This window comes from Rhinopithecus bieti, unplaced genomic scaffold (genome assembly GCF_001698545.2).
Source record: "Rhinopithecus bieti isolate Rb0 unplaced genomic scaffold, ASM169854v2 scaffold_4967, whole genome shotgun sequence".
NCBI lineage: Eukaryota > Metazoa > Chordata > Mammalia > Primates > Cercopithecidae > Rhinopithecus > Rhinopithecus bieti.
In genome coordinates, this window is record NW_016804726.1 from 845,544 (window position 1) to 856,060 (window position 10,517).

The window sequence follows — 10,517 nt, forward strand, 5'->3', positions numbered from 1 at the left end:
AGCGAGACCCCGTCTCAAAAAAAAAAAAAAAAAAAAGAAAGTGAAAAAACGGAATGAGAGAAAATATTTGCAAATCATGTATCTGATAAGGTTTTACTAGTGTCTAGAATATTTAAAGAACTTTTTTTTTTTTTGAGATGGAGTTTCACTCTTGTCAGCCAAGCTGGAGTGCAGTGGCCTGATCTTGGCCCACTGCAACCTCCGCCTCCCAGGTTCAAGCAATTCTCTTGCCTCAGCCTCCCAAGTAGCTGTGACTACAGGTGTCTGCCACCACGCCTGGCTAATTTTTATATATTTAGTAGAGATGGGGTTTCTCCATGTTGGTCAGGCTGGTCTCGAACTCCCAACCTCAGGTGATCCACACCCTCCCCCCGCCTCAGCCTCCCAAAGTGCTGGGATTACAGGCATGAGCCACCGCGCCTGGCCTATTTAAGGAACTCTTACAGTTCAACAACAGGCCAGTACAGTGGCTCATGCCTATAGGCCCAGCTACTTGAGAGGCGGAGCTACTCGCGCTACCACGCCTGGCTAATTTTTGTATTTTTTGTAAATACTGAGTTTCACCATGTTGCTGAGGCTGGTTTCGAACTGCTGGACTCAAGCAGTCCACCCAAAGTGCTGGGACTACAGGCGTGAGCCACTGCGCCCGCCTGTATGACTCCATTTATATGAACTATCCAGAACAGGTAAACCCGTAGAGACAAAAAGCAGGGAATAGGGTGAGAGGAGAACAGAAATTAACTACTTAATGGGTAAGGGATTTTCTTTTCTGGTGATGAAAATGTTTTGGACCTAGAGAGAGGTGGTGGTTGCAAAACATTGTGAATTTACTAAATGTCACTAGGTTGCTCACTTTATTGGTTAATTTATATGATGTGAATTTTATCTCAGTGAAAAAACAAGAATGAATTAGTTGTCTTCTAAACATTCCTTACTTTTCCTTACTTTGTTTTGGTTTTTGTTTTGTTTTGTTTTGAGACAGTCTCTCTCTGTCACCCAGGCTGGAGTGCATTGGCGCAATCTCTGCTCACTGCAAACTCTGCCTCCAGGGTTCAAGCGATTCTCCTGCCTCAGCCTCCCAAGTAGCTGGGATTGCAGGCGCCTACCACCACTCCTGGCTAATTTTTGTATTTTTAGCAAAGATGGGGTTTTACCATGTTGGTCAGGCTGGTTTCAAACTCCTGACCTCATCATCCGCCTGCCTCTGCCTCCCAAAGTGTTGAGATTACAGGTGTGAGCCACCGCGCCTGGCCAACATTCCTACTTCTAAGTGGCAGTTAGAGTTCAATTGTTAGAGAAGACCCAGAGACAGTGCTTACAAATACACAGTCATTACAGGAGAAAGGTTTCATAGAGCAACTGCATTAAAGTTAAAGATACGTATCACAGCCTGTGGCTGTCTCACAGCAAGGAGTCTGGAGAAGCCAGGTGCAGGCTCTTGTTTTTCTCCCTAGGTAAGGGCTTGGTGGTTCTCTCACAGACCAGGAACCAGTGACGAATGCCCAGAACACCTCAGAACCCAAGAGCCTAAAATGGAATCTCACTTAGGATTTCTGATTTTGGTCACATAGGCATATCCCTGCTATGTAACAGTAAAGCCCTCTGGCGAGCTCATGGAGACCCAATACAAAGCATTGATCTGTTATCAAGTACTGACAAGCTAATACAAACTGCTCTGAAACTCCCTGCAACACTGTTTATCAGTATGCTTCAGGCCTTGACCAGAATTAGTGTCATACAGAACTTTAGCAAAACAGCTCAGGCTAATTTCAGACCTGCTGGAATTAAGCCTCATAGCATAATAGCACACAAACATTTGAGGCCTGCTTCTTTATATTCTACCTTTAGTCTTCCAAAGTTAAACATTCTTGTTTTCCTTAACCATTCCTTTTATTTATTTAAGATAGAGTCTTACTCTGTAGCCCACCCAGGCTGGAATGCAGTGGTGCGATCTAGGTTCACTGCAACCTCCGCCTCCCGCGTTCAAGCAATTCTTTGCCTCAGCTTCCCGAGTAACTGGAATTACAGGTGCCTGCCACCATGCCCGGCTAAGTTTTGTATTTTTAGTAGAGAGAGAGTTTCACCATTTTGGCCAGGCAGGTCTGGAACTCCTCACCTCGTTATCCACCTGCCTCAGCCTCCCAAAGTGCTGGAATTACAGGTATGAGCCACTGCGCTCGGCCTCAAATCACTGATTTTTTTTTTTTTTGAGACAGAGTCTCGCTCTGTCGCCCAGGCTGGGGTGCAGTGGCCGGATCTCAGCTCACTGCAAGCTCCGCCTCCTGGGTTTACGCCATTCTCCTGCCTCAGCCTCCTGAGTAGCTGGGACTACAGGCGCCTGCCACCTCACCCAGCTAGTTTTTTGTATTTTTTTTTTAGTAGAGACAGGGTTTCACCGTGTTAGCCAGGATGGTCTCGATCTCCTGACCTCGTGATCTGCCCGTCTCGGCCTCCCAAAGTGCTGGGATTACAGGCTTGCGCCACTGCGCCTGGCCACTGATTTTTAAAATAAGGAAGCTAAGAAACGATCCATGGGACAATGTTAAGGGCTGCCTCTCCCCATCTCTCTCTGTCACTCACACACACACACACACACACACACCTTTCATGAAATGGTTTGTGAAATGCTTTTTCTCTCTACTCTCCCTTCTCCATTAGATTTACAGTGTTCATTTATGATGTGTTCTGATTATGAGATGCAGGGTGAAATGCAAAGAAAGCCCATTTTACATTTTTTAACAGTCAAAATACATTCAGGTAGCACTTAGTGAAGTAAGAGTGTTAAATCTTTATTGGGAGTGCGGACTACGTTGTGACAAGACAATCTTAAGAAGTGCCAATCATAAAGTCTAACTCTTGATCTTTACTGGAAGGACATCAAGCATATAGTAAGGGTAGGTAGCATTTGAACTGTGTATCATGTGTACCTGGAATGCTCTGTAAAGAAATTGACTCATAGGAGGCACATTCATTACAAAAAGAAGCAAAGCAAGATTAGGCATTTGATCACCTAGGAAGGAAGAGGAATTTTTCTATCCTCCTGAGTCTACATAACGGTTTGAAAGAGTCACGACTGTCCTGGCACAATGGTGTGCACCTATAGTCCCAGCTACTCAGGAGGCTGAAGCAGAAGGATCGCTTGAGCCCAGGAGTTCAAGGCAGTAGTGCACCATGATTGTGCCTATGAATAGCCACTGCCCTCCAGTGTGGGCAACATAGCAAGACCCCATCTCTTAAAAAAAATTTTTTTAAGCCATGACATCAACAATTATCTATGCCAGGCAAGAAGGGTTAAAAGCAAAATTAATAAAAAGACAAATCCCTCTTTTGAGTGAGTGAAGCCACTAGGACTGCCATATTTTTTATGTTTCATGCTAAAAATATGGTGCTGAATAAGTTATTTGTCAGTATTTGTGATTGTGTGTGCAAGTGTCCTTTAATTTATGTTTTTATTTTTTTTGAGACGGAGTCTTGCTGTGGCACCCAGGCTGGAGTGCACTGTTGCAATCTCAGCTTACTGCCACCTCCACTCTCCGGGTACAAGTGATTCTCCTACCTCAGCCTCCTGAGCAGCTGGGATTACAGGTGCCCACCACTATGCCCAGCTAATTTTTTGTATTTTTAGTGGAGACAGCAGGGTTTCGCCATGTTGGCCAAGCTGGTCTCAAACTCCTGCCCACAAGTGATCTACCTGCCTCAGCCTCCCAAAGTGCTGGGATTACAGGCGTGAGCCAGCACACCCAGTTGTTTAATTTTTTTTTTTTTTTTTGAAATGGAGTCTCGCTCTGTCGCCCAGCCTGGAGTGCAGCGGCATGATCTTGGCTTACTGCAACCTCCACCTCCCAGGTTCAAGCGATTCTCCTGCCTCAGCCTCTCAAGTAACTAGGACTACAGGTGCCTGCCACCACGCCCAGCTAATTTTTTTGTATTTTAGTAGAGACTGTGTTTCACTATGTTAGCCAGGATCATCTCAATCTCCCGACCTTGTGATCCGCCGCCTGGGCCTCCCAAAGTGCTGGGATCACAAGCATGAGCCACCACACCCGGCCCCTTTAATTGATTTTAATTGCTCATTATCCAGCAGATATTTACTGAGTACCAACTATGTGCCAGGCACTGCTCTAGGTTCTGAAGATACGTTAGTGAGCACAATAGACTATCCACGCTCACTCTCCACAGTTATATTCTGGTGGAGGAGAGACAGTAAACAAACGACATGAAGTCATGTGGAATTAAATGCTATGAAGAAAAACAAAGCAGTGAAGGGGGATGAAATGTGATGGAAGGTGCTAATTTAGATGGGATAGTCAGGAAGGGCCTCTATGAGGAGGTAACATTTGAGGAAAGATTTGAATCTAGAGGGAGCAAGCCATGCAAATATTCCCACCATTGCCCCACTTGCTTTTACTCTACTGGGCATTTTGGCAATGCCATTACCTCATACTAAGAAATGTTTTCATGTTTTCTTTTTTTTTAGACAGAGTCTTGCACTGTGGCCCGGGCTGGAGCGCAGTGGCGCGATCTTGGCTCACTGCAACCTCTGCCTCCTGGTTCATGTGATTCTCCTGTCCCAGCCTCCTGAGTAGCTGGGATTACAGGTCCACACCACCACATCCAGCTGATTTTTTGTATTTTTAGTAGAGGTGGGGTTTCCCTATGTTGGACAGACTGGATTCAAACTCTTCACCTCATGATCTACCCGCCTCAGCCTCCCAAAGTGCTAGGATTACAGGCGTGAGCCATGACATCCGGCCTATTTGTTTGTTTGTTTGTTTTCTTTAGAGAGATAGTGTTTCACTATATTGTCCAGGCCGGTCTCGAGCTCCTGAGCTCAAGCGATCCTCTCACCTCAGCGTCCTGAAGTGCTGGGTTACAGGTGTGAGCCACCCTAGGAGGCTGAAAAAATTAAAAATTACAAAAAATTTAAAAATTAGCCGGGCATGGTGGCGTGCACCTGTAGTCCCAGCTACTTAGAAGGGTAAGGTGGGAGGATCACTTGAGTACAGGAGTTTGAGGCTGCAGTGAGTTCTGATCACTCCATTGCACTCCAACCTACGGGATGGAGTGAGACTCTTGTCTCAAAAAAAAAAAAAATGCACACACATATGGTGTGGTTATCACAGAGAATTAATAAAAGTACTTATACTATAGGCCAGTGGTTTTCGCTGGGGAGCAGTTTTGTCCCCTGGGGAGCATTTTGGTAATGTCCTGTTGTCACAATTGGGAATGCTTCTGGCATCCTATATAGAACAGGACAGCTCTCCCACGAGGAATTTTCTGGTCCCAAATGTCAGTAGTACTGAGGTTGGGAAACCTTGATGTAGACTAGACCATTCAATCCATAATTTCATACATGGGGCCATTGAGGCATTTTGTTATGTAAATAACAAATGTGTATCTTAGTATGTGCTGCTATTACAAAGTACCTGAGATTGGATAATTTATAAGCAATAGAAATGTATTTCCTCGAAGTTCTGGAGGCTGGGAAGTTCAAGGTCAAGGTGCCAGCAGATTCAGTGTCTGGTGAAGGGACATTCCTGATAGATGACACCCTCTAGGTATCCTCATATGGCAGAAGGGACAGAAAACCAAGAGGGGCCAAACTCACTCCCCCAAGCCCCTTTATAAGGTCACTAATCCCATCTATGAGGGCAGAACCCTCAAGATTTAATCACTACCCAAAAGGCCCCACTTCTTACTATCACCCCAATGGGGATTAAATTGCAGCGTGAATTTTGGAGGGGACACATTCACATCAAAGCAAAATGTTTTCCTTTCAGAAATCTATATTATTATCCCCAGTAAGTCACAACTTCAGGCTGACAAAATTGTGGGGAAAGGTGCTTTTCATTTGAGCTCCAGTAGTTTTTTTTTTTTTTTTTTTTTTTTTTTTTTTTTTGAGGCGGAGTCTCGCTCTGTCACCCGGACTGGAGTGCAGTGGCCGGATCTCAGCTCACTGCAAGCTCCGCCTCCCGGGTTCCCGCCATTCTCCTGCCTCAGCCTCCGGTGTAGCTGGGACTACAGGCGCCCGCCACCTCGCCCGGCTAGTTTTTGTATTTTTAGTAGAGACGGGGTTTCACCGTGTTAGCCAGGATGGTCTCGATCTCCTGACCTTGTGATCCGCCCGTCTCGGCCTCCCAAAGTGCTGGGATTACAGGCTTGAGCCACCGCGCCCGGCCTGAGCTCCAGTATTTTGAATGTTCGAGTAAGCAACATAGAATGAGATCATGTTCTTTTCATCCTCCTTTCTCTTTGCAGGCTTTCATAGAAACCATGTTTGCCAGTAAAGCCCCTGTGGAAGAAGGCTTTCTTTATGCTAAGGTGAGATTCAGATGGTTAGCTTCACTGTCTTGTTGGAGGTGAATATAATAAAGTAATTTGATTTGCAGAAATGGTAGTGCAATTTGCTTTCATGATAGTGATGACTAGCATGTCATTGGAGAGTATTTGTTTCTGAAATATCACTGGTCATTTTTAAGTCTAAAATATACTGTGTTACAATTAAAGGAAGAAAATTGCGAAGTAGAACAGATGATGATGAAGGGAACATTTAGCAATGCGAGGTGACAAAAGTAATACTGTTTAGGTCAATGTCAAAAAGAGGCTGAGGGCTGGGCGTGGAGCTCATGCCTGTAATGCCAGCACTGTGGGAGGCCAAGGCAAGCGAATCACTTGAGGCCAGGAGTTCGAGACCATCCTGGCCAACATGGCAAAACCCCATCTCTACTAAAAATACAAAAACTAGCTGGGTGTGGTAACATATGTCTGTAATCCCAGCTAGTCAGGTGGCTGAGACACGAGAATCACTTAAACCTGGGAGGCACAGGTTGCAGTGAGCCAAGATCATGCCACTGCACTCCAGCCTGGGCAACAGAGCAAGACTGTCTCAAAAAAAAAAGGCTGAGGACAGGCGTGGTGGCACATGCCTGTAAAATTTGGGAGGCTGAGATGGGAGGATCACTTGAGCCCAGGAGTTCGAGACCAGCCTGGGCAACATACTGAGACCTCATCTCTACAAAAAATTTAAAAAAATTAGTTGGGCATGGTAACATACCTATAGTCCAGTTACTCTGGAGGCTGAGGTGGATGGATGACTTGAGCCTGGAAGATTCAGGCTATAGTGAACTATGATTGCCCCACTGCACTCCAGCCTGGGTGACAGAGCAATATCGTGTCTCAAAAAAAAAAAAATAGAGGTTGAGAAAGTGCTGTAGATAGTAGCAGATACTCACCAACCTCCAGCTCCATCCTGTATCCTAGAACATAGTGAAATTAGTAGGACTGCAATTTTCCTAGCATCCTTTTTCACTTTTCCAGAGCATTTAGATTCGTAGCTATTTGAAAGATTGGAATTAGTAATTTAGACCTGTTGTTAAAAATTTAAGTCACATTTCAGTGTTTAGCTAAATAAGAATAAACAAATAGTAACCTTACATGATTGTATTTCAAGGCTCAGCCTTCATCATAGTTTTCTGTCTTCTGGACTTAATTTGAAAATTATAAGAAATTTAGAGAACACTAAAGAAAAAAGAACAGATTTAATAATAGGGTTGAAATAACAGGATTTATGGGAATAAAAGAGTATACTTAACATAGATTATAGTACATGGGGTTAGAATAAAAGAAATGGACTGAAATTACAGCATAAAAGGTTTGGTTAGGTATGATGAATAGTTTTCCAGTAATGACTTAAGATAAGTACTGGTATGGAGGTATGGGCTGTTGAAGAGAGCCTGGGCTGGGGCAGCCCTACAGAAACCCTTTGAGTCATACCTTGCTGTTGTTTTTCACAGTTTGAATTTGAATGCCGGGCTCGTGGTGCAGACATCTTAGCCTATCCACCTGTGGTGGCTGGTGGTAATCGGTCAAACACTTTGCACTATGTGAAGAATAATCAACTCATCAAGGTATGTGAAATGCCCTCAGTGCTACTCCCACTAGGTCCAGATACTCTAGTAGAAAACCTGCTAACCTCATGGTCCCCTAACCTTCAGCTTTCACAAATTAGCTGACATTTTAAAAGTATTTTATTGCTTATAAATGGTTTTACAGACATTATCTCATTTTATCCTTAAATTAGCTATGTTAGAAAGGAGCAAATATTAATACGACTTTTTAATAGATGAGGAAAATGAACTTTAAAAAATAAAGCAACATAGGCCAGGTGTGGTGGCTCAGGCCTGTAATCCTAGTACTTTGAGAGGCCAAGGCAGGTGAATCACTTGAGGTCAGGAGTTCGAGACCAGCCTGGCCAAGATGGTGAAACACGTCTCTACTAAAACTACAAAAATTAGCCAGGTGTGGTGGCACGTGCTTGTAATCCCAGCTACTCTGGAGGCTGAGGCAGGAGAATTGCTTGAGCCCGGGAGGCATAAGTTGTAGTAAGCCGAGATCATACCACTGTACTCCAGCGCCCCAGCCTGGGCTACGGAGCAAGACTCTGTCTCTAAATAAATAAATAAATATTTAAATGTTTAAAAACCTTAAACAACGTATTAGTGCAGAGCCAAGTATTCTACTCTAAAGCCTCTGCTCATTTCGCTATAACTCTCATTCTCTAAGGACTTGCAGCAACAACAGTGAGCCAAGCGGATTTTCTGGGCAGAAAGACTTTAAGAAATGGCTGTTAGCTGTGAGGGAACATATCTTCTATGATTTTCTTCCCATGTGACTATACAAGTGAAGGAATTGTGTATTCCTTTACTAAGTCCATTTCTTTACTGATTTGGTATTCAATAAATCCAAAAGAAAAAAATATAGGAAACATGTAAATTATATAGCATAATTTAAAAAAACAAAAACGAAAATTACCCATAAACCAGGCAGTCAATTTTAGAGCTAGAACAGTAGCAATAAAGCACACCTACCCTTACGCTGTCCCATCCCACTTCCTCAAAGGTAACTGGTAACCTAAATTTTGTTTTTCCCTTGACTTTTAAGAAATAGTTGTATTACATACATAGGACTCCCCAAACAGTATTAATTAGCTACTGCTTGTTTATAAACTCTATACAAATTGTATACTCTATATGTAGTTTGGAGGAATTTTTTTTAACTCATAAATATCATAGGCTGGGTGAGGTGGCTAACATCTGTAATCCCAGCACTTTGGGAGGTCAAAGCAGGCAGATACCTTGAACGCAGGAGTTCGAGACTGGCCTGGGCAACATAGTGAAACCCTCTCTCTACAAAAAAATACAAAAATGAACCAGGCATGATGGCACATGCCTATAGTCCCAGTTACTTGGGAGGCTAAGGTGAGAAGGATCATCTGAGCCTGAGGAGTTCAAGGTTGCAGTGAGCTGTGATCACGCCACTGCACTCCAGCCTGGGCAACAGAGCAAGACCCTGTCTTCAAACAAAAAATAAAATACAGGCCAGACACAGTGGCTCATGCCTGTAATCCCAGTACTTTGGGAGGCTAAGGCAGGTAGATCACTTGAAGCCAGGAGTTCACGACCATCCTGGCCAGCATGGTGAAACCCTGTCTACTAAAAATAAAAAAATTAGCTGGGCATGGTGGCGCATGCCTGTAGTCCCAGCTACTCGGGAGGCTGAGGCAGGAGAATCACTTGAACCTGGGAGGCAGAGATTGCAGTGAGCTGAGGTTGCACCACTACACTCCAGCTCTGGGCAATAGAGCAAGACTCCATCTCAAAAAAAATGTCAACATTTCATAAAATACATTTTATCCAGGATTTAGTTGCTTACTAGCAGAAATTTATTCCATCTTTTACCAAAAACGAAAAATCACATCCATTATTTTAAGTTGCCGTTACTATATGTTATTTACTCATTATTCTACTGTTTGTGAAATGTTGTACTTACTTAGATATGAATAATATATACTCTGTCTTCACGGGCATAGAGAGGTAATTTCAGCATAACATGACAATTAGAAAGTTAGAGATATACTTAAAGTTTTCTTCTTTCCCCACATGTATTATGATGGAGAGCAAAAGGGGAGTGGGGCCTGACACGGTGGCTCATGCCTGTAATTCCAGCACTTTGGGAGGCTGAGGCGGGCGGATCACGAGGTCAAGAGATCGATACCATCCTGGCCAACAGAGTTAGCCAGGCGTGGTGGCGTGTGCCTGTAGTCCCAGCTACTTGGAAGACTGAGGCAGGAGAATCGCTTGAACCCAGAAGGCGGAGGTTGCAGTGAGCTGACATCACACCACTGCACTCCAGCCTGGGCGACAGAGCAAGACTCTGTCTCGAAAAAAAAAAAAAAAAAAGAGGGAATTGATATTCCAAGGTTAAATGTTTAAGGGTGGCTGTGTTTGAATAAGGCCCAGCATACCAACGTATATAGGATTATTTTTTTCTTTTTTCATATACCAACAAAGCAAAAGCATATGGGGTGTTTTTTCTTTAAAAAAACGATAATAGGCCGGGCACGGAGGCTCAAGCCTGTAATACCAGCACTTTGGGAGGCCGAGACGGGTGGATCACGATGTCAGGAGATCGAGACCATCCTGGCTAACACGGTGAAACCCCGTCTCTACTAAAAAATA

At 43.9% G+C, this 10,517-nt stretch overlaps 1 protein-coding gene across 9 annotated transcripts in view; it reads left to right on the top strand.

Moving 5' to 3' along the window:
• Positions 1–10,517, top strand: part of XPNPEP3 (X-prolyl aminopeptidase 3) — a 78,594-nt gene that overhangs the window by 47,443 nt on the left and 20,634 nt on the right. For 8 of the 9 annotated variants that reach the window (XM_017870265.1, XM_017870264.1, XM_017870270.1 and 5 more), the window contains 2 exons: positions 6,259–6,321; positions 7,794–7,907. In XM_017870265.1, coding sequence (XP_017725754.1) covers positions 6,259–6,321; positions 7,794–7,907 — 177 coding nt within the window. The remainder of the gene's footprint in view (positions 1–6,258; positions 6,322–7,793; positions 7,908–10,517) is intronic. The other variant, XM_017870266.1, reaches the window with a different exon arrangement.